This window comes from Rattus norvegicus, chromosome 15 (genome assembly GCF_036323735.1).
Source record: "Rattus norvegicus strain BN/NHsdMcwi chromosome 15, GRCr8, whole genome shotgun sequence".
NCBI lineage: Eukaryota > Metazoa > Chordata > Mammalia > Rodentia > Muridae > Rattus > Rattus norvegicus.
In genome coordinates, this window is record NC_086033.1 from 99,128,803 (window position 1) to 99,148,177 (window position 19,375).

The window sequence follows — 19,375 nt, forward strand, 5'->3', positions numbered from 1 at the left end:
CTAGCCCCTAGCACATATGTAGCAGAGGATTGCCTTGTCTGGCCTCAGTGGGAAAGGATGTGCCTAATCCTGTAGAGACTTGATGTCCCAGGCAAGGTGCGTGCAGATGGAGGTTGAGTAGAAGGTAGGGTGGGGGTGGGGTACATAGGAGCTCCCTCTCAGAAGAAAGGGAATGGGGAATGGGGTGAAGAACTCTTGAAGGGGTATCTGGGAAGGAGGTAACATTTGTAATATAAATAAGCAAAACAATTTTAAAAACTAAATAAAGGAAAATGTTCTAATTAGAACAAATGAACCATTTCCCAAAGTAAATGCATCCTTAATGATATTAGTTGATTTCATAAACTTTCATGCTGTTCACATCCCTTTTCCATTTTCCTTTCAGGGGTGTTATCCTTGTCATTAATACAAGAAAACTATCAGAGATTACTTATATTACTTATATAAATACAGTATACTGTCCAGAAAACAAGTGTAGTTATATGACTGGATTCTACTATGGAATTTGAAATCCGGTAAAATTAAATGAATGAATGTATCAGTGAATGATTTAATTAGTATTGACATTCTATATTCCTAGGTTGGTAAGGAACATTTTGAGAACAACTATTTCACCTCCTTTTTCACCAAGTTTATTGGTACAGAATGTTGAATAGAGTCGGAATTGATACATTTTAGGGACTGATTAATTTATATATTTTCTACTGCCTGTGAAATAATCCCATTACTAATTTTTCTATATTACTTGAGGTAGATTATTTCATATATTCCTATATCTACAAAAGATTTTGTGGATTTTATTTCATTGTAAACTCAGTAATTTTGGCTTGCGTGTCTAAATGCATGTTTATATATGTGTGAATATGTGCATGTTTGTGTGTGTTTGTGTGTGTTTGTGTGTATTTGTGTGTGTATTATACTGGGGATTATCTAAGTACTACATAAAATAAATTGACATGGATATTGTTGGTATAAACACATGTTATTCAGCCAGAATTGTCAGAGTTATTAACATCACACACACATGCACGCGCACACACACACACACACACACACACACACACACACATGCCCATGCACCCACATTCACTCACACACTATATATCATGTTGTTAAACACAGTTACAAGCTGAATCCATCTTTTGTTATTTTCCCTATAGTCATGTCCCCTCAGTAGAATGGCACAATGGCTCATCCATCTACGTTCTGGGAAGCACAGCCCTCATGTCTGTTCCCAGAGAATGAAATTCCAAACCAGGTGTTTCAAGGTGCTCTGAAGATGCTCCTGGCCAGTCTGCAAATCATGACTCTTCTCTTTTCCCTCCATTAGCTATGCTCAGCGTGTGGTTGGAAATGGCGTCAAAGCCCAGTCTGCAAATCCTGAAGTCAGAGTCAGAGGAACTGATCCTGTGGTAAATCAGATAATTGACAAACTGAAGCATGTGATCCAGGTAAGTACAGGTTCTTAAATTTTTATTATATCAATTTTATTATATTTTATATTGATCTCTATTTTATTATCAGCTTTAAATGGTATGTGAATGCTTTTTAACATATTTGATTACTAAGTGTGTCCTATATCCACCTATGTTGATCTTCAGAATGATTTACTTATATTTCTTGTTCCAGAAATACTTTGTAAAGTCATCATCATTTAAACTCAGTTCCAATGGTATGTGTGAACAGTGTGCATCTGTGACAAGCAGGTCTTTACCCCTTCCACTTCAGTAGTGAATTTTTCAGGGTACATTCATTTTCAGTCATGAAGCTGTAAGTCTAGGGACAACTACGATCACTAAAGAAAACATCTATCAGACCACAAAAGCCAGAAAATCCTTTCATATAACTATATGAACATTGTCATAAACATTGCAGCATCCTTAACAAAACTTAGCTTATAAATAAATGGCCTTCATTTCTGCTATTTATATTTTTCACATTATACATATTAGGTATATAGTCTCACTGGTGTGTGCTCATTAAATATTTCCATTTGATCTTTTATGTCATATACATTGCTGGGTTTAACATATAATATATAAGCCATATTATGATAATTACACAAAAGAATATTGCATTAAAGCTATTTATTAATTAGAACAATGTGTTACATATTATAAATAACATTCACACTGCATATTTTGCATTACTTTTTTATAAGAAGGATTATTCCTTAAGTTGTAATCGTTCTGTAGCCATTTATGAACGAATACATCTTCATTTTAATCAGAGGTTGGTGTAGATAATTGATCATTTTCCGTATGATACTAAAGAAAATCCAAATAGTTCTGAGTTTTATTTGCATGTGGGGTCTATTTGACTGACGTGTATGACTGTCGTCATTTAGGTTCCCCAGAGACAGTTATTTGAACTCAGTTCATGAGCCTCTAAATCCAGTGACAGTCTATGTGAAGGGAACACAGAGGCTAGTGTTTAAAGGACTGGCTTTCTCCTAGGAGGCACTGAGCCCTGCATTGCTCATCCATTTGCACGTGCCGTGATACCTCCACAACTCCTTTGTTTGTCAGCACCAGGGGCAAGTTCTTTTCAGAAAAAAAAATAAGCATCAGAGTAAAGCATATGAGGAATATCTGAGAGCAAACCTAAGTCCTTCACGTAGGTAAAGCTAAAAACATTTCCTTCAAAGACTAGGCTCCAAGGTGAAGCAGTTACATTATGCTGCCAGTGACCCACATGCTGAGGTTTGTCTGGAGACAGAAAGCTTTGCAGTTCCAGCAGGAGCTGAAGCAACCGTGAGGAGGGGCAAATTGTGGGCAGAGGACACCTGGAGATCTGCTGTCCAGAAGCAGTAGTTTGCAGACCATCTGTGACTACACCTCCCGAATTTACCAGGAACTCATCCTGACAAGTTTCCTCCTGCTTGGAAATTTTGTTCTCCACAGAAACAAGAACACTTGCAGCTGAAATTCATCTCGGCCCAAAGGGAAACTACTGAGACCTCAAGAAAACTTAGGGTATTATTTTACTTCCTGAGTTTCTGGTGGCTCAAAATCAATATATTAGCGACTGAATGCCCAGGCTGATTACACTTTTATTACATATTTCTGTACATTTTTCCTTAGGAAAAGACCTTAGTGTGAAGATTTGTGGTCAAGTGTCCTGGCAATCAGTCAGGGTATAGGAAATTAAAACTTTGTAGAGGACCAAACAGACATATACTGTAGTTGTCCTGGTACAAAACGGAAATCTCATTTTGACTCAACAACAACTTGGGTTGAAAGACTCCATCAGGCAGGCTGTCCATGTGGAGTCTAATTGGCATGTCTTAAGTCCCCTGTATGCACAAGATATTGCTTGGTGATATTGGGATGTGGGTTAGCTCTGCAAAACCAGTTCCAAGTCAACAGCAACCAACACAGATGAAGACCTGCAGCTGCCAGAGTGATTGCCTTTGTTTGTCAAAGTGTGTTTGACAAGTGGCACTGAGTGGTTTGTAAGTGTGTGTTGTTTGGAACTATAGTACACAGTTGACAATGTAGCAGAATGGTAATAATCAGCTCATTGTACTGCAAGACAAAAAACATCTGACTTCTATAATGCCTGACAAATGACCCAGTGTGTGGACAAGGTTTTCTTTGAGTGCAAAAGTAGAGATGCAATGATCTTTGCTGAGAGCCACACAGGAGGAACAACAAATGGCTTTAGAACTCTTGGAATGCAAGCCCCTGGTTACCTCAGAAACATGGGTGGGCCTGGGTATGTCTCGGCCCTGAGGACTATGTTTCCTGAGGGCTTTATGCTGCTATGGTGTTCTGCCCTGCTTGCTGCCCTCACATCTCTCTTAATCTAAGAATTATATGGACATTTTAAAGGGGCTTCCAGTCGCTCCCTGGGCAGTATCTCTGGTGTTCACAAGACTAATGCTTGCTTTCTTAGAGGCATCGCTCCTGGAGTAGATTATGATTCTCTTATCACCCTAAAGAAGAAATTAAGAGACATAGATTTTCAAAAATAACTACCACCCTTAGAAAATATTTGGAAAAAAATAGTTGTTAGTGAAGCTAATTTGAGATGTGTCTCTGATGTAAAAATTCTGAATCTGAAGTTCAGAAAGGCTACTCTTATTAGTTAAGCTAGGGACCCTTTATGGTCAGGGAACAAGAACAATGACAGCACTGGGTGGCGTGACCCTCACTGAAGCTGAACTGGTGATGATTTATTTCTTATTCCCATTTTTGCCCTCAGCATCCTGATGTGATTTATTAAGAATTGCTGATGAGTAGATATGCATTTTGTGGATTTAAGATTGATATGACTGATTTTGTATAAAAGTTTAGATTTATGATTCTTTTAAGATTCTTACAAGATTACTTTCAAAGATAAATAATGACATAATTACTTCTTTCTTTGTAACTGCAAATTGCTGCCTGCCAGTGAGAGAAACTGGCTGAAAAAACTATCTTGTTTGCTTACATTTTGTTAATCTATAACAAGTTTCTTTGTTATGAATATACGTGGGTTTTTTAAGAATAATTTGTTTTCTTTACCTGTATTACATAATGTTATTTCTTGCAAAGTTATTGGAAAACAAACTATTGTTTCATAATCATTCACTAAAAGAAAACTAAAATGTAATCACATTGTAATTGTAGATTGTTTGAAAGATTTTGCTGGGTTATGTAAGCTGTGGAAAAAGAATAATGTATTGTATGGTGTGGTTGGGGCATAGTTTCTCCCATCTATCAATTACATGTGTATGTGTAAAGTTTGTGCGATTGCAGATTGGAACATTGTTCTTCCCATCCACTAATTGTGTGTCTTTATGTATATTATTGTGGAATACTTGCAGCCTGCTTGCTAGAGCTTTCCTCTAGCCATTCTATGTGTGACTATGTCTGTCTGTCTGTAGGTCTGGATGCATGTGTGGATGTACATGTGTGAATATTTGTAAAAATTATTGGACTCTGCCTTTTGGCTTGTCCATTCAGTGTGTGTATGTGTGCGTCTGTGTATGTGTGTGTCTGTTTGTGTGTCTGTGTATGTGTGTGTCTGTTTGTGTGTCTGTGTATGTGTGTGTTTGTCCATGTGTGGCTGTGTGTGTGAGTGTGGGACTTTTCTCTTTCCTTCTCTTTCTCACAAGCCCAAAAGAGTTAAAAGAGTTTGTAATGTTTTTGCTGCCCACAGAGAGTGCCAGCCTCAGTAAGTTAAGCTTTGTTACCTCAGAAGAATGTCTGCTGAATAATTTCTCTAATCACTGGCTGCCTTTGACAGCAGACCCTGCAATTCTGGATCTACTGTGGTCAGTGTCTCTAAGCACTGACCTCCTACAGTTGCCTATCTCGGTTTGCCCACCACATGGATGCCAAAGCCAGTCATCGGCACATCTTATCTCATTATTCCTTTGATTATTATAGACAGTTAAATAAGTCATCTAGAGATGCAGTGATAATTGTGTGTAGTAGGATAAACATAAATATAGGTATAAAGTAGACATGCAATCAAGCCGTTCTCTATTATCCAGTATTTATCTATCAACCTATGCCTATCATCTTTCTATCTCCTATTCATCTATAATATATGACATGTATGTATATATGAAAAACTTTGTGGTTCCTAATATGTTTATAGCTGTTCTTTAATTAGGCAAGTGTTTAAATCTATACACACACACACACGCACACACGTATACACACACACATACACACACATGCACATACCACACACACACCCCCCACACACACACACATACACACACAGGAATGAGTAAGTCTCCCGTCTTCCTGGGTTCATAAAAGCACTGTGGAAAATGCATCACTGATTTGTTGCTCTGCATCATAACATGGCTAAATCCTTGTTACAAAGATATCAAAAACCACACCCTTTTCAGTGTTTTGCAGGGAAACCTTGTTTCTAAGACGCTGTTTAGATTGCACTCCATTCCTTCAATATTATGGGCATGCAGCTGTCAAATTGTCCAACCTTCACTTTCGTTATAGAATTATGAGAAAGTGTCAAATGTATACTGCCTTTGAGGTCTGAATGTCAAGTCTGTTGGGAAGATATGGCTGAATGTTAGATTTTTATAAAAGATCCCAGAAATTCATACCCTCAGTAGGTATCAGTGAAACATTAACCTATTGTGTCTTAGAAAATACTGCTTCCTACGCTGACTTTCCTGCAGAGGAAGAAAAGGTTTCATTTTGCCTGACTGATTCCTAATCATCTGTATGCCCCGCATGGGGACTGGTGTCATATGCAATGGCAAAGGACGGTTACCAAGATCGCTGATGTCATCTGTGGAGAAGGTTCAGAAAGGCTATCTTCTGGTGTGAGAAGTCATTACTTTGGGAGTAGTGTAGGTTAAGTGAGGGCACAGACATTGGGACATATTTCACACCCTAATCCATAGATATAGATGATCAAGTAAGTATTCCCATAAAAGTTGTTTGTGTTAGAATTGATGTTAGCCACATTTGTAACTGTGCTATGGCAAATTGCTACATTTTTATAAGTGAGATTAATGTTCCCGTTGCCTTTTGTCTTTATACGATTATACAATAATAGTCTATCCATATTCTTGGCCAGCAAAAATATTAGTAATAATTATATCCATATGTCATTTCTGAAACACCTGTGTTTTGGCCTGCTTGAGCTGTGACCTCTTTTTCTCTGACATCTGCAATTAATCACTAAGCAGGTGGGTCTAAGAGATTTTTATATTGAAATGCCCAACTTTTTGATGTTTCTACAGTTGTTTTATTAAATGTACTTGACTTGAGTATACCTTTTAAGTTCATAGTTTTGTAGTAGATTTACACAACAGTGAGCCCAAGTAGACTCCTAGTCTCAGTGGGTTTGCATTCTGAGAATAATGAAAGTTCAGAACAAGCATAACAATCACTGGCAAGAATTACAAAGAAACCCAGTCGACTGAGAAGAGAGCTTAGGTAGAGTGTGCTGCTGGGCTGAAGTGAAGCAATCAGGAGAATTGGTAAGAACTCAGGGTGAAAGGACTGAGAGAAAGTTTATCCTCTTCAAGGAGCAGAGATCCACAAGGCTGCAGCGGGGAGAATGGACAGTGGAGGCAGGCATGAGCGTGCTTGGGAGAATGTCGTACATTCTAGGAACTTTTATTCTAAATGGAGGAAGAAGATGTTGAACTTGATTTATGGTTTTTAAATTATTTTATTTACATTCTAGCAGTTGCCCCCACTTCTTGGTTTCTCCCCCCTCAGTTTGTCATCCCCTTCCTCCTCATTCTTGCCTCCAAGAGGGTGCTCCCTCTCTTCCCCCTCACCAGGTATCTTCCATGGGGCCTCAAGTCTCTTGAGGATTCGGCACATCTTCTCCCACTGAGGTCAGACCAGGAGGTCCTCTGTTATGTATGTGCCAAAGGCCTTGAACCAGCCTAGTATGCTGCTCAGTTTCTAGGAGCTCTTAGGAGTCCACATCACTTGAGACTGCTGGTCTTCCTATGAGGTTGCCCTCCCTTGAGCTTCTTCTATCTTTCCCTAATTCAACCACAGGGGCCCCCAACTTCAGTTCAATGATTAGGTGTAAGTATCTGAGTCTCAGTCAGTTGCTGGTAGGGCCTCTCAGAGGTCAGCCATACTAGCCCCCAGTTTGCAAGTATAACATAGCATCAGTAAATAGTGTCAGACCTGTGTGCCTTCTCAGGAGGTGGGCCAGTCACTTCATCCTCTTCTCCATTTTTTTTTGTCCCTGTAGTTCTTTTAGACAGAAACAGTTCTGGATCAGAAATTTTGACTCCACAGTAACCCTGTATGTCCACTTGAGACCCTGTGTGTCTACTGGAGGTAGACTCTTTGAGTTCTTTCTCCCACTAAGGTTACACCAGAAGGCATTTTGTCTAAGGTCACCCCATGGAGTCCTGAGAGTCTCTTACACCCCAGGTATCTGGAACTTTCTAGAGCCCACCCCCAACTTCGCATGCCGGAGGCTGCATATTTCCATTCCTTTTTCTGCCCCTCTGGGCTTCACTCCTCATCCTCTCCCCCTGTACCTGATCCTAATCCCCCTTTTCTCTCCATCTCCAACATTCTACCAAGGTCCTTCATTCCTTCTGTCTTCCATGATTATTTTGTTCTCTCTTCTAAGTGGGATTGAAGCATCCTCATCTGTGACTTCCTTCTTGTTAAACTCCTTAAGATCTGACAGGTTGTATCCTAGGTATTCGGTATATTTTATCTAATAACCACTTATCAGTGAGTACATACCATCCATATCATTTTTGGTCTGGATTACCTCACTCAGGATGATATTTTCTCATTCTATCAATTTCCCGTAAAATTCATGATGTCCTCGTTTTTAATAGCTGAGTAGTATTCCATTGTGTAAATGAACTACATTTTCTGTATCCATTCTTCAGTTGAGGGACATCTGGGTTGTTTTCAGCTTCTGGCTATTATGCATAAGACTGCTTACAAAGAGGATGGATCATATGTCCTTGTGATATGGTGCGGCATGTTTTGGGCATATGCCCAGGAGTAGTATTGGTGGGTCTTCAGGTGGAATTATTTCCAATTTTCTGAGGAAACACCAGATTGACTTTTAGAATGGTTGTACCAGTTTACAATCTCATCAGCAATGGAGGAGTGTTTTTCTTTTTTCACATCCTAGCTATGTGCTGTCACTTGAGTTTTTGATCTTAGCCATTTTGAATGATATGAGGTGGAACTTCAGGGTCATTTTAATTTGCATTTCTCTGATGACTAAGGACTTTGAACGTTTCTTTAAGTGCTTCTCTGCCATTTAAAAATTATCTGTTGTGAATACTTTGTTTAGCTCTCTACCCCATTTTTAAAATTGTGTTATTTGGTTTTTTGGAAGTTAACTTCTTGAGTTCTTTATATATTTTGGATATTAGCCCTCTATTAGATATAGGGTTAGGGAAGATATCCCCCCAATTTCTAGGCTGCCAATTTGTCCTATTGACAGTATTCTTTGCCTTACAGAAGCGTTTCATTTTCATGAGGTCCCATTTATCAATTATTGATCTTAGAGTTTGAACCATTGATGTTCTATTCAGAAAAATTTCCCCTGTGCCAATGGATTCAAGGTGATTTCCCACTTTCTCTTCTATTATACTTATACTTATACTTATACTCTCTATATTATTCTAGTATATCTGGTTTTATGTAGAGGTACTTGATGTATAAGATAATAAATATGGGTCTATTTTTATTCTTCTACATACAGACCACCAGTTAGACAAACACCATTTATTGAAGATGCTTTCTTTTTTCCACCAAATGTTTTTGTCTTCCTTTTCAAAGATCAAGTACCCATAGGTGTTTGGGTTTATTTCTGGTTTTTTGATTCTATTCCATTGGTTTACCTGCCTGCCTTTGTACTAATACCGTATACAGAGACACAATTATCACTATTTCAAAGTAATAGAGCTTGAAGTTAGGGAACAGGCATGATTCTCCCAAGAGATCGTTTATTGTTGAGAGTTGTTTTGGCTATCCTTGGTTTGTTTGCTTGTTTGTTTGTTTTGTTTTCCACATGAATTTGAGAATTTCTCTTTCAATATATGTGAAGAGTTGTGTTGGAATTTCGATGCATTGAATCTATATACTGCTCTTTGTAAGATGACCATTTTTACTATGTTAATCTTACCAATCCATGAGCATGGGAGATTTTGTGTCTCCTGAGGGCTACTTTGATTTCTTTCTTCAGGAATTTGAAGTACTTGTCATACAGATCTTTTATTTGCTTAATAAGTGTTATACCAAGATGTATGCTATTTGTGGCTATTGTAAAGGGTGTTGTTTCCCTAATTTCATTTTTATCCCATTTATCATTAGTATAAAGGAGGACTACTTAATTGAGTTAATTTTATACTCTGCCACTTAGCTGAGATTGTTTATCAGCTGTAGAACTTCTCTGGTGGAATTTAGGGGGTTGCTCATATATACTATCATATCATCTGCAAATACTGATACTTTGACTTCTTCTTTAATTTGCACCCACTTAATTTCCTTTTGTTGTCTTATAGCCCTGGTTAGAACTTCAAGTAGTATATTGAGTAGATAGGGAGAGAGTGGGCAGCCTTGTCTTGTCACCGATTAATATTTTATAAAGATATTTGGCTATATTATGGAACATGGACTTTGTGGAGAAAGAGTAAAAGTTGCACATGGATTATGACAGTGATTATGAAATGAATGATTCATGTAGATAATTATGAGAAATAGAGCCTTATAGGTATTATAACTGAAATTGGTTTCTGTGCAGATTGGAAGTATTGGCAGGTAAAAGACTGAGTAAGGACATTTGCTACCAATACTGAAACCTGCATTCACAGAAAAAAAGCTGAGTTACATTGGAAAGGAATGAGCAACAACTTTGCCCATATCCTGAAGAGTCAGGAAGAAGCCTAGCAGTGACCAGAAAATGCCAACAGAATGGACCATTTAGGGGACAGATTACAGATTAGAAGTTTCTTAGGAAAGTTAACCTGAGGAGGACTGCCCAGAGATAGCCTTTATCTGCCTCACACCCTTCCTTTTCAGCCATGATTAATTCTCTCTTGTGCTTTGTGTGTGTTATATTGTACCCGGATGTACATTCGCTTAACACTGCATATACATTTAGGATAAGATCTGCAGATAAGGTTAAAGTCTATGTGAATTATGAAAGAAGATATAAAGCTTTGTTTTTTAATCTTTAAATCTATCATAAATTTTGTTTCTTTTGTGACAGAAAATACATAAAATTATAATTACTACTGAAATTTTGAAATCCACCTTGAAGCTCTAAAGTTTCTGAATGGCTGTCCTAACTGTACCAAAGTTCATTGAGATGAATAAACTTTGGTTTGGCTAATCTTGCTACATGGGATATTTAAAAATTGGTTTGCAAATTCCTTACAATAACGACATTTTTAAATTAAAAATATTGTGGTTAAAATATAATTTACAATGAGATTAAAAACCTCCTAGAAAGAGGTTTTAGTATAAATAATCTTAATATGTTTAATAAGTACAGTCCCTATCTTTACGCTCTGTTCTTCAATGGATAGTGATAAGGCTTAATACATAGAGTAGTCAGGCTATAGTGAGATAGTCAGTTCCTCAGAGACCATCTCAGAACCTCAATGCTTTCTCACTACCTAAAAACTCTTCTGCAATGCGAACAGGAACCGAGGACGAAAGAGAGTTACCTGTTACCTGTCCGTCTTCCACCTGGATCCAGCTTTGCTCAGATTACAGGACTGTTCTTCAGTTTGCATTCCCAGCCTCTTCCTGAGGAGAGCACAGCGCTGCATCTGTAACAAAGTGTGTTTAAACATTACACATCTATCATTTTTAAATGAAAATGCTGGCAGAAGCTCAAATACCAACCTCTGAGTACTATTTAGAACAGTTGATGGTTTGCTACTTAGAAATTGATTTGCATGTTTTCTTTCTTTTTTTCTTTTTTTTTTTGCAGAGCTGGGGACCGAACCTAGGGCCTTGCGCTTGCTAGGCAAGCGCTCTACCACTGAGCTAAATCCCCAACCCGATTTGCATGTTTTCATTTTGGAATGCAAGATGCATTCCATTAATTAGTATTTTGTTTCCTCAAACCTAACCACTCTAATTTAAGAGCACCAAGTTTCTATTAAATATTGCTTAATATGGATTAAAACTTCTTCATGAAAATATCTTTATGTATTAAGTAAATTTTACTTTCTTATTGAAAGAGAAGAAATCAGAGCCATACTTAAAGTATAAAATAACCATTCATATGATAGCATTTTCTAGTGATCATAGTGTACTATATTCGGGCAGAGATGATATTCTTATTTTATGTAGGGAACCCTGTATACTAAATCCTTCACATGATTCTGTTACACACAGTAGTCGTGGCCCCAGGCCTGTGGTACTAATATTTCATAATCAACAGCTTCTCTATTTGGTATAGCAATGTAGCAGCCATCAAAACACAATACAGTTAACTCATGTTTTATCCCCTATGGAGGAGCTAGAGAAAGGACTGAAGCAGCTGGAGTTTGCAACCCATAGGAAGAACAACAATATCAACCAACCAGACTCTTCCACCCCCACCCCGAGCTCCCAGGGACTAAACCACCAACCAAAAACTATACTTGAAGGGACCCTTGGCTCCAGCAGCATATGTAGCAGAGGTTAGCCTTGTCAGACATTGATGAGAGGAGAGGCCCTTGGTCCTGGGAAGGCTCAATACCCTAATATAGGGAAAAGCCAAGGCAGGGAGGTGGGAGTGGGTGGGTGGGGAGGGGAGCACCCTCATAGAAGCAGGAGGAGGGAGTATGGGATAGGGCTTTTCCAGAGGGGAAACTGAGAAAGGGAATGACATTTGAAATATGAATAAAAAATAAATAAATAAATATCCAATTAAAAAATGCTGAAGAGAAGAAAGCACTTGAAATGCGCGCACTAACTTTGAATCACCATCGAATTCTACAATTAGCTTGTTTGAGATAATTCAATTGAAGGCTGCTTTCTGGAGTGGGTGGTAGAAGGACTCTGACTCCACTATTGGCTAGGTCACTTAAAAAAAATCAATTGCTAGTATAAAAGAACCATTTTAATTAGTGTACAATCAACTGGAAACAAAGTCCTGAGAATTCTCTTTGAAAGTAATGAGATTAGCATTGGTCACTGTTGATTTATTTCTGATTATTTAAGAGTATGTAATTGTCATATGCTGACTGAGGGCTAAGCTTTGTGTTCACTTCAGTAAGACTGTTGATCTTACATGATAAGATGAGCAATTTCCCAGATAGATTTTTCTTTTTATACATATTTGAAAGAGCATTGATCATTAGAACTTTAATTTTAATTATTTATTCTTATATGATTTCCCACACATATAAAATGTTCTGTAATCAGTGTCCCTGTTATCCTCTCTGTTATCCTTCTTTCCCCCACCAAATCTCTTCTTAAGTCCTCATCTCCCTCCTTGTCCATTATTTTGTGACCAACCATACTGAATTAGAGTAGGCTACATGAGCATTGGTAGAGTGTTATTTGATTCAGTGGGCATAATGACTCTGTGGCATACTTCTGAGGAATATGGCTCCTTCTCCCCTGACACTCTTTAACTCGCGGCAGTCCATTGGGAAGACATGAGACTTTATGAGCACCTTCTCCACCTGCAATGGAATGCATGTGGGACCAGTCTAGGATAGGTTTTCTGTAGTTACCATTACACAGTGAGTTCCTGAGTGCAGCAGCTATGACGAGAAGATAGTATTTTGTAGCATTCCATCTGTAATGGTTTCAATGAGAATGGCCTCGATAGGTTCTTCTGTGTGAATACTTGGTCTCCAGTTGGTCCAGTGTTTGGGGAGGATTGAGAAGTATGTCCTTGTTGGAGGAGATGTGTTACTGGGAGTTGGTTTGAGATTGCAAAAGCTCCTGCCATTCCTAGTTAGCTCTCTCTGTGCCTCCCAGTTAGTATCTTGACATTAGGCTTTTAGTTTGTGCTCCAGCTTGCCTTCTGTCATATACCCAAACATGATGGTCATGGACTCACCCACTGAAATTGAAAACATGCCCCCAAATTAAATGCTTGCTTTTATAAATTTCTCTTGCTGGGGAGAGGTCCTTGGTCCTGTCAAGGCTAGATGTCACAGTGTAGGGGAATGCTAGGGTGGGGAGGAGGGAGGGAGTTGGTGGGTGGATGAGGGAGCACCCTCATAGAAGCAAGGGGAGAGGGGATGGGATAGGAGGTTGCCAGAGGGGATACCAAGAAAGGGGATATAACATTTGAAATATAAATAAAGAAAATATCTAATCAAAGAGGGGAAAATGTCCCAGGTTATTGTGCTTTGTCACAGCAGTAGAAAAGTAAGATGCTCTGCTCCCAGACCCCGTGAGAGAGAGACCCAACCGCCTGGTCAGGTGGGCACTCCTGAGGCTGCAGAGCGGAAGAGACCACCAACACTGCTCACCCCTGCCCACATCCCTGGCCCAAGAGGAAACTGTATAAGGCCTCTGGGCTCCCGTGGGGGAGGGCCCAGGAGTGGCAGGACCCCTGCCTGAGACACCTCCAGAACCTGAAGGAAACAGACCGGATAAACAGTTCTCTGCACCCAAATCCTGTGGGAGGGAGAGCTAAACCTTCAGAGAGGCAGACAAGCCTGGGAAACTAGAAGAGACTGCTCTCTGCACACACATCTCAGACGCCAGAGGAAAAAGCCAAAGACCATCTGGAACCCTGGTGCACTGAAGCTCCCGGAAACGGCGGCACAGGTCTTCCTGGTTGCTGCCGCTGCAGAGAGCCCGTGGGCAGCACCCCACGAGCGAACTTGAGCCTCGGGACCACAGGTAAGACCAACTTTTCTGCTGCAAGAAAGCTGCCTGGTGAACTCAAGACACAGGCCCACAGGAACAGCTGAAGACCTGTAGAGAGGAAAAACTACACGCCCGAAAGCAGAACACTCTGTCCCCATAACTGACTGAAAGAGAGGAAAACAGGTCTACAGCACTCCTGACACACAGGCTTATAGGACAGTCTAGCCACTGTCAGAAATAGCAGAACAAAGTAACACTAGAGATAATCTGATGGCGAGAGGCAAGCGCAGGAACCCAAGCAACAGAAACCAAGACTACATGGCACCATCAGAGCCCAATTCTCCCATCAAAACAAACATGGAATATCCAAACACACCAGAAAAGCAAGATCTAGTTTCAAAATCATTTTTGATCATGATGCTGGAGGACTTCAAGAAAGATGTGAAGAACTCCCTTAGAGAACAAGTAGAAGCCTACAGAGAGGAATCGCAAAAATGCCTGAAAGAATTCCAGGAAAATATAAATAAACAAGTAGAAGCCCATAGAGAGGAGACACAAAAATCCCTGAAAGAATTCCAGGAAAACATAAATAAACAAGTAGAAGGCCATAGAGAGGAGACACAAAAATCCCTGAAAGAATTCCAGGAAAACACAATCAAACAGTGGAAGGAATTAAAAATGGAAATAGAAGCAATCAAGAAAGAACACATGGAAACAACCCTGGATATAGAAAACCAAAAGAAGAGACAAGGAGCTGTAGATACAAGCTTCACCAACAGAATACAAGAGATGGAAGAGAGAATCTCAGGAGCAGAAGATTCCATAGAAATCATTGACTCAACTGTCAAAGATAATGTAAAGCGGAAAAAACTACTGGTCCAAAACATAGAGGAAATCCAGGACTCAATGAGAAGATCAAACCTAAGGATAATAGGTATAGAAGAGAGTGAAGACTCCCAGCTCAAAGGACCAGTAAATATCTTCAACAAAATCATAGAAGAAAACTTCCCTAACCTAAAAAAAGAGATACCCATAGACATACAAGAAGCCTACAGAACTCCAAATAGATTGGACCAGAAAAGAAACACCTCCCGTCACATAATTGTCAAAACACCAAACGCACAAAATAAAGAAAGAATATTAAAAGCAGTAAGGGAAAATGTCAAGTAACATATAAAGGCAGACCTATCAGAATCACACCAGACTTCTCGCCAGAAACTATGAAGGCCAGAAGATCCTGGACTGATGTCATACAGACCCTAAGAGAACACAAATGCCAGTCCAGGTTACTGTATCCAGCAAAACTCTCAATTAACATTGATGGAGAAACCAAGATATTCCATGACAAAACCAAATTTACACAATATCTTTCTACAAATCCAGCACTACAAAGGATAATAAATGGTAAAGCCCAACATAAGGAGGCAAGCTATACCCTAGAAGAAGCAAGAAACTAATCGTCTTGGCAACAAAACAAAGAGAATGAAAGCACACAAACATAACCTCACATCCAAATATGAATATAACAGGAAGCAATAATCACTATTCCTTAATATCTCTCAATATCAATGGCCTCAACTCTCCAATAAAAAGACATAGATTAACAAAATGGATACACAACGAGGACCCTGCATTCTGCTGCCTACAGGAAACACACCTCAGAGACAAAGACAGACACTACCTCAGAGTGAAAGGCTGGAAAACAACTTTCCAAGCAAATGGTCAGAAGAAGCAAGCTGGAGTAGCCATTCTAATATCAAATAAAATCAATTTCCAACTAAAAGTCATCAAAAAAGATAAGGAAGGACACTTCATATTCATCAAAGGAAAAATCCACCAAGATGAACTCTCAATCCTAAATATCTATGCCCCAAATACAAGGGCACCTACATACGTAAAAGAAACCTTACTAAAGCTCAAAACAAACATTGCACCTCACACAATAATAGTGGGAGATTTCAACACCCCACTCTCATCAATGGACAGATCATGGAAACAGAAATTAAACAGTGATGTCGACAGACTAAGAGAAGTCATGAGCCAAATGGACTTAACGGATATTTATAGAACATTCTATCCTAAAGCAAAAGGATATACCTTCTTCTCAGCTCCTCATGGTACTTTCTCCAAAATTGACCATATAATTGGTCAAAAAACGGGCCTCAACAGGTACAGAAAGATAGAAATAATCCCATGCGTGCTATCGGACCACCACGGCCTAAAACTGGTCTTCAATAACAATAAGGGAAGAATGCCCACATATACGTGGAAATTGAACAATGCTCTACTCAATGAAAACCTGGTCAAGGAAGAAATAAAGAAAGAAATTAAAAACTTTTTAGAATTTAATGAAAATGAAGGTACAACATACCCAAACTTATGGGACACAATGAAAGCTGTGCTAAGAGGAAAACTCATAGCGCTGAGTGCCTGCAGAAAGAAACAGGAAAGAGCATATGTCAGCAGCTTGACAGCACACCTAAAAGCTCTAGAACAAAAAGAAGCAAATACACCCAGGAGGAGTAGAAGGCAGGAAATAATCAAACTCAGAGCTGAAATCAAACAAGTAGAAACAAAAAGGACCATAGAAAGAATCAAGAGAACCAAAAGTTGGTTCTTTGAGAAAATCAACAAGATAGATAAACCCTTAGCCAGACTAACGAGAGGACACAGAGAGTGCGTCCAAATTAACAAAATCAGAAATGAAAAGGGAGACATAACTACAGATTCAGAGGAAATTCAAAAAATCATCAGATCTTACTATAAAAACCTATATTCAACAAAACTTGAAAATCTTCAGGAAATGGACAATTTCCTAGACAGATACCAGGTATCGAAGTTAAATCAGGAACAGATAAACCAGTTAAACAACCCCATAACTCCTAAGGAAATAGAAGCAGTCATTAAAGGTCTCCCAGCCAATAAGAGCCCAGGTCCAGACGGGTTTAGTGCAGAATTCTATCAAACCTTCATAGAAGACCTCATACCAATATTATCCAAACTATTCCACAAAATTTAAACAGATGGATCACTACCGAATACCTTCTACAAAGCCACAATTACTCTTATACCTAAACCACACAAAGACACAACAAAGAAAGAGAACTTCAGACCAATTTCCCTTATGAATATCGACGCAAAAATACTCAATAAAATTCTGGCAAACCGAATTCAAGAGCACATCAAAACAATCATCCACCATGATCAAGTAGGCTTCATCCCAGGCATGCAGGGATGGTTTAATATACGGAAAACCATCAACGTGATCCATTATATAAACAAACTGAAAGAACAGAACCACATGATCATTTCATTAGATGCTGAGAAAGCATTTGACAAAATTCAACACCCCTTCATGATAAAAGTCCTGGAAAGAATAGGAATTCAAGGCCCATACCTAAACATAGTAAAAGCCATATACAGCAAACCAGTTGCTAACATTAAACTAAATGGAGAGAAACTTGAAGCAATCCCACTAAAATCAGGGACTAGACAAGGCTGCCCACTCTCTCCCTACTTATTCAATATAGTTCTTGAAGTTCTAGCCAGAGCAATCAGACAACAAAAGGAGATCAAGGGGATACAGATCGGAAAAGAAAAGGTCAAAATATCACTATTTGCAGATGACATGATAGTATATTTAAGTGATCCCAAAAGTTCCACCAGAGAACTACTAAAGCTGATAAACAACTTCAGCAAAGTGGCTGGGTATAAAATTAGCTCAAATAAATCAGTTGCCTTCCTCTATACAAAAGAGAAACAAGCCGAGAGAGAAATTAGGGAAACGACACCCTTCATAATAGACCCAAATAATATAAAGTACCTCGGTGTGACTTTAACCAAGCAAGTAAAAGATCTGTACAATAAGAACTTCAAGACACTGAGGAAAGAAATTGAAGAAGACCTCAGAAGATGGAAAGATCTCCCATGCTCATGGATTAGCAGGATTAATATAGTAAAAATGGCCATTTTACCAAAAGCAATCTACAGATTCAATGCAATCCCCATCAAAATACCAATCCAATTCTTCAAAGAGTTATACAGAACAATTTGCAAATTCATCTGGAATAACAAAAAACCCAGGATAGCTAAAGCTATCCTCAACAATAAAAGGACTTCAGGGGGAATCACCATCCCTGAACTCAAGCAGTATTACAGAGCAATAGTGATAAAAACTGCATGGTATTGGTACAGAGACAGACAGATAGACCAATGGAATAGAATTGAAGACCCAGAAATGGACCCACACACCTATGGTCACTTGATTTTTGACAAAGGAGCCAAAACCATCCAATGGAAAAAAGATAGCATTTTCAGCAAATGGTGCTGGTTCAACTGGAGGGCAACATGTAGAAGAATGCAGATGGATCCATGCTTATCACCCTGTACAAAGCTTAAGTCCAAGTGGATCAAGGACCTCCACATCAAACCAGACACACTCAAAGTTATAGAAGAAAAACTAGGGAAGCATCTGGAACACATGGGCACTGGAAAAAATTTCCTGAACAAAACACCAATGGCTTACGCTCTAAGATCAAGAATCGACAAATGGGATCTCATAAAACTGCAAAGCTTCTGTAAGGCAAAGGATACTGTGGTTAGGACAAAACGGCAACCAACAGATTGGGAAAAGATCTTTACCAATCCTACAACAGATAGAGGCCTTATATCCAAAATATACAAAGAACTCAAGAAGTTAGACCGCAGGGAAACAAATAACCCTATTAAAAAATGGGGTTCAGAGCTAAACAAAGAATTCACAGCTGAGGAATGCCGAATGGCTGAGAAACACCTAAAGAAATGTTCAACATCTTTAGTCATAAGGGAAATGCAAATCAAAACAACCCTGAGATTTCACCTCACACCAGTGAGAATGGCTAAGATCAAAAACTCAGGTGACAGCAGATGCTGGCGAGGATGTGGAGAAAGAGGAACACTCCTCCATTGTTGGTGGGATTGAAGACTGGTAAAACCATTCTGGAAATCAGTCTGGAGGTTCCTCAGAAAATTGGACATTGAACTGCCTGAGGATCCAGCTATACCTCTCTTGGGCATATACCCAAAAGATGCCTCAACATATAAAAGAGACACGTGCTCCACTATGTTCATCGCAGCCTTATTTATAA

At 39.1% G+C, this 19,375-nt stretch overlaps 1 protein-coding gene across 4 annotated transcripts in view; it reads left to right on the plus strand.

Annotated features, from left to right (window-relative positions):
* The window catches only part of Gpc5 (glypican 5), a 1,436,787-nt gene that overhangs the window by 514,304 nt on the left and 903,108 nt on the right, over window positions 1-19,375 (plus strand). For all 4 annotated transcript variants that reach the window (XM_039093413.2, XM_039093414.2, XM_063274345.1 and 1 more), the window contains one exon: window positions 1,331-1,451. In XM_039093413.2, the coding sequence (XP_038949341.1) occupies window positions 1,331-1,451 (121 nt within the window). The remainder of the gene's footprint in view (window positions 1-1,330; window positions 1,452-19,375) is intronic.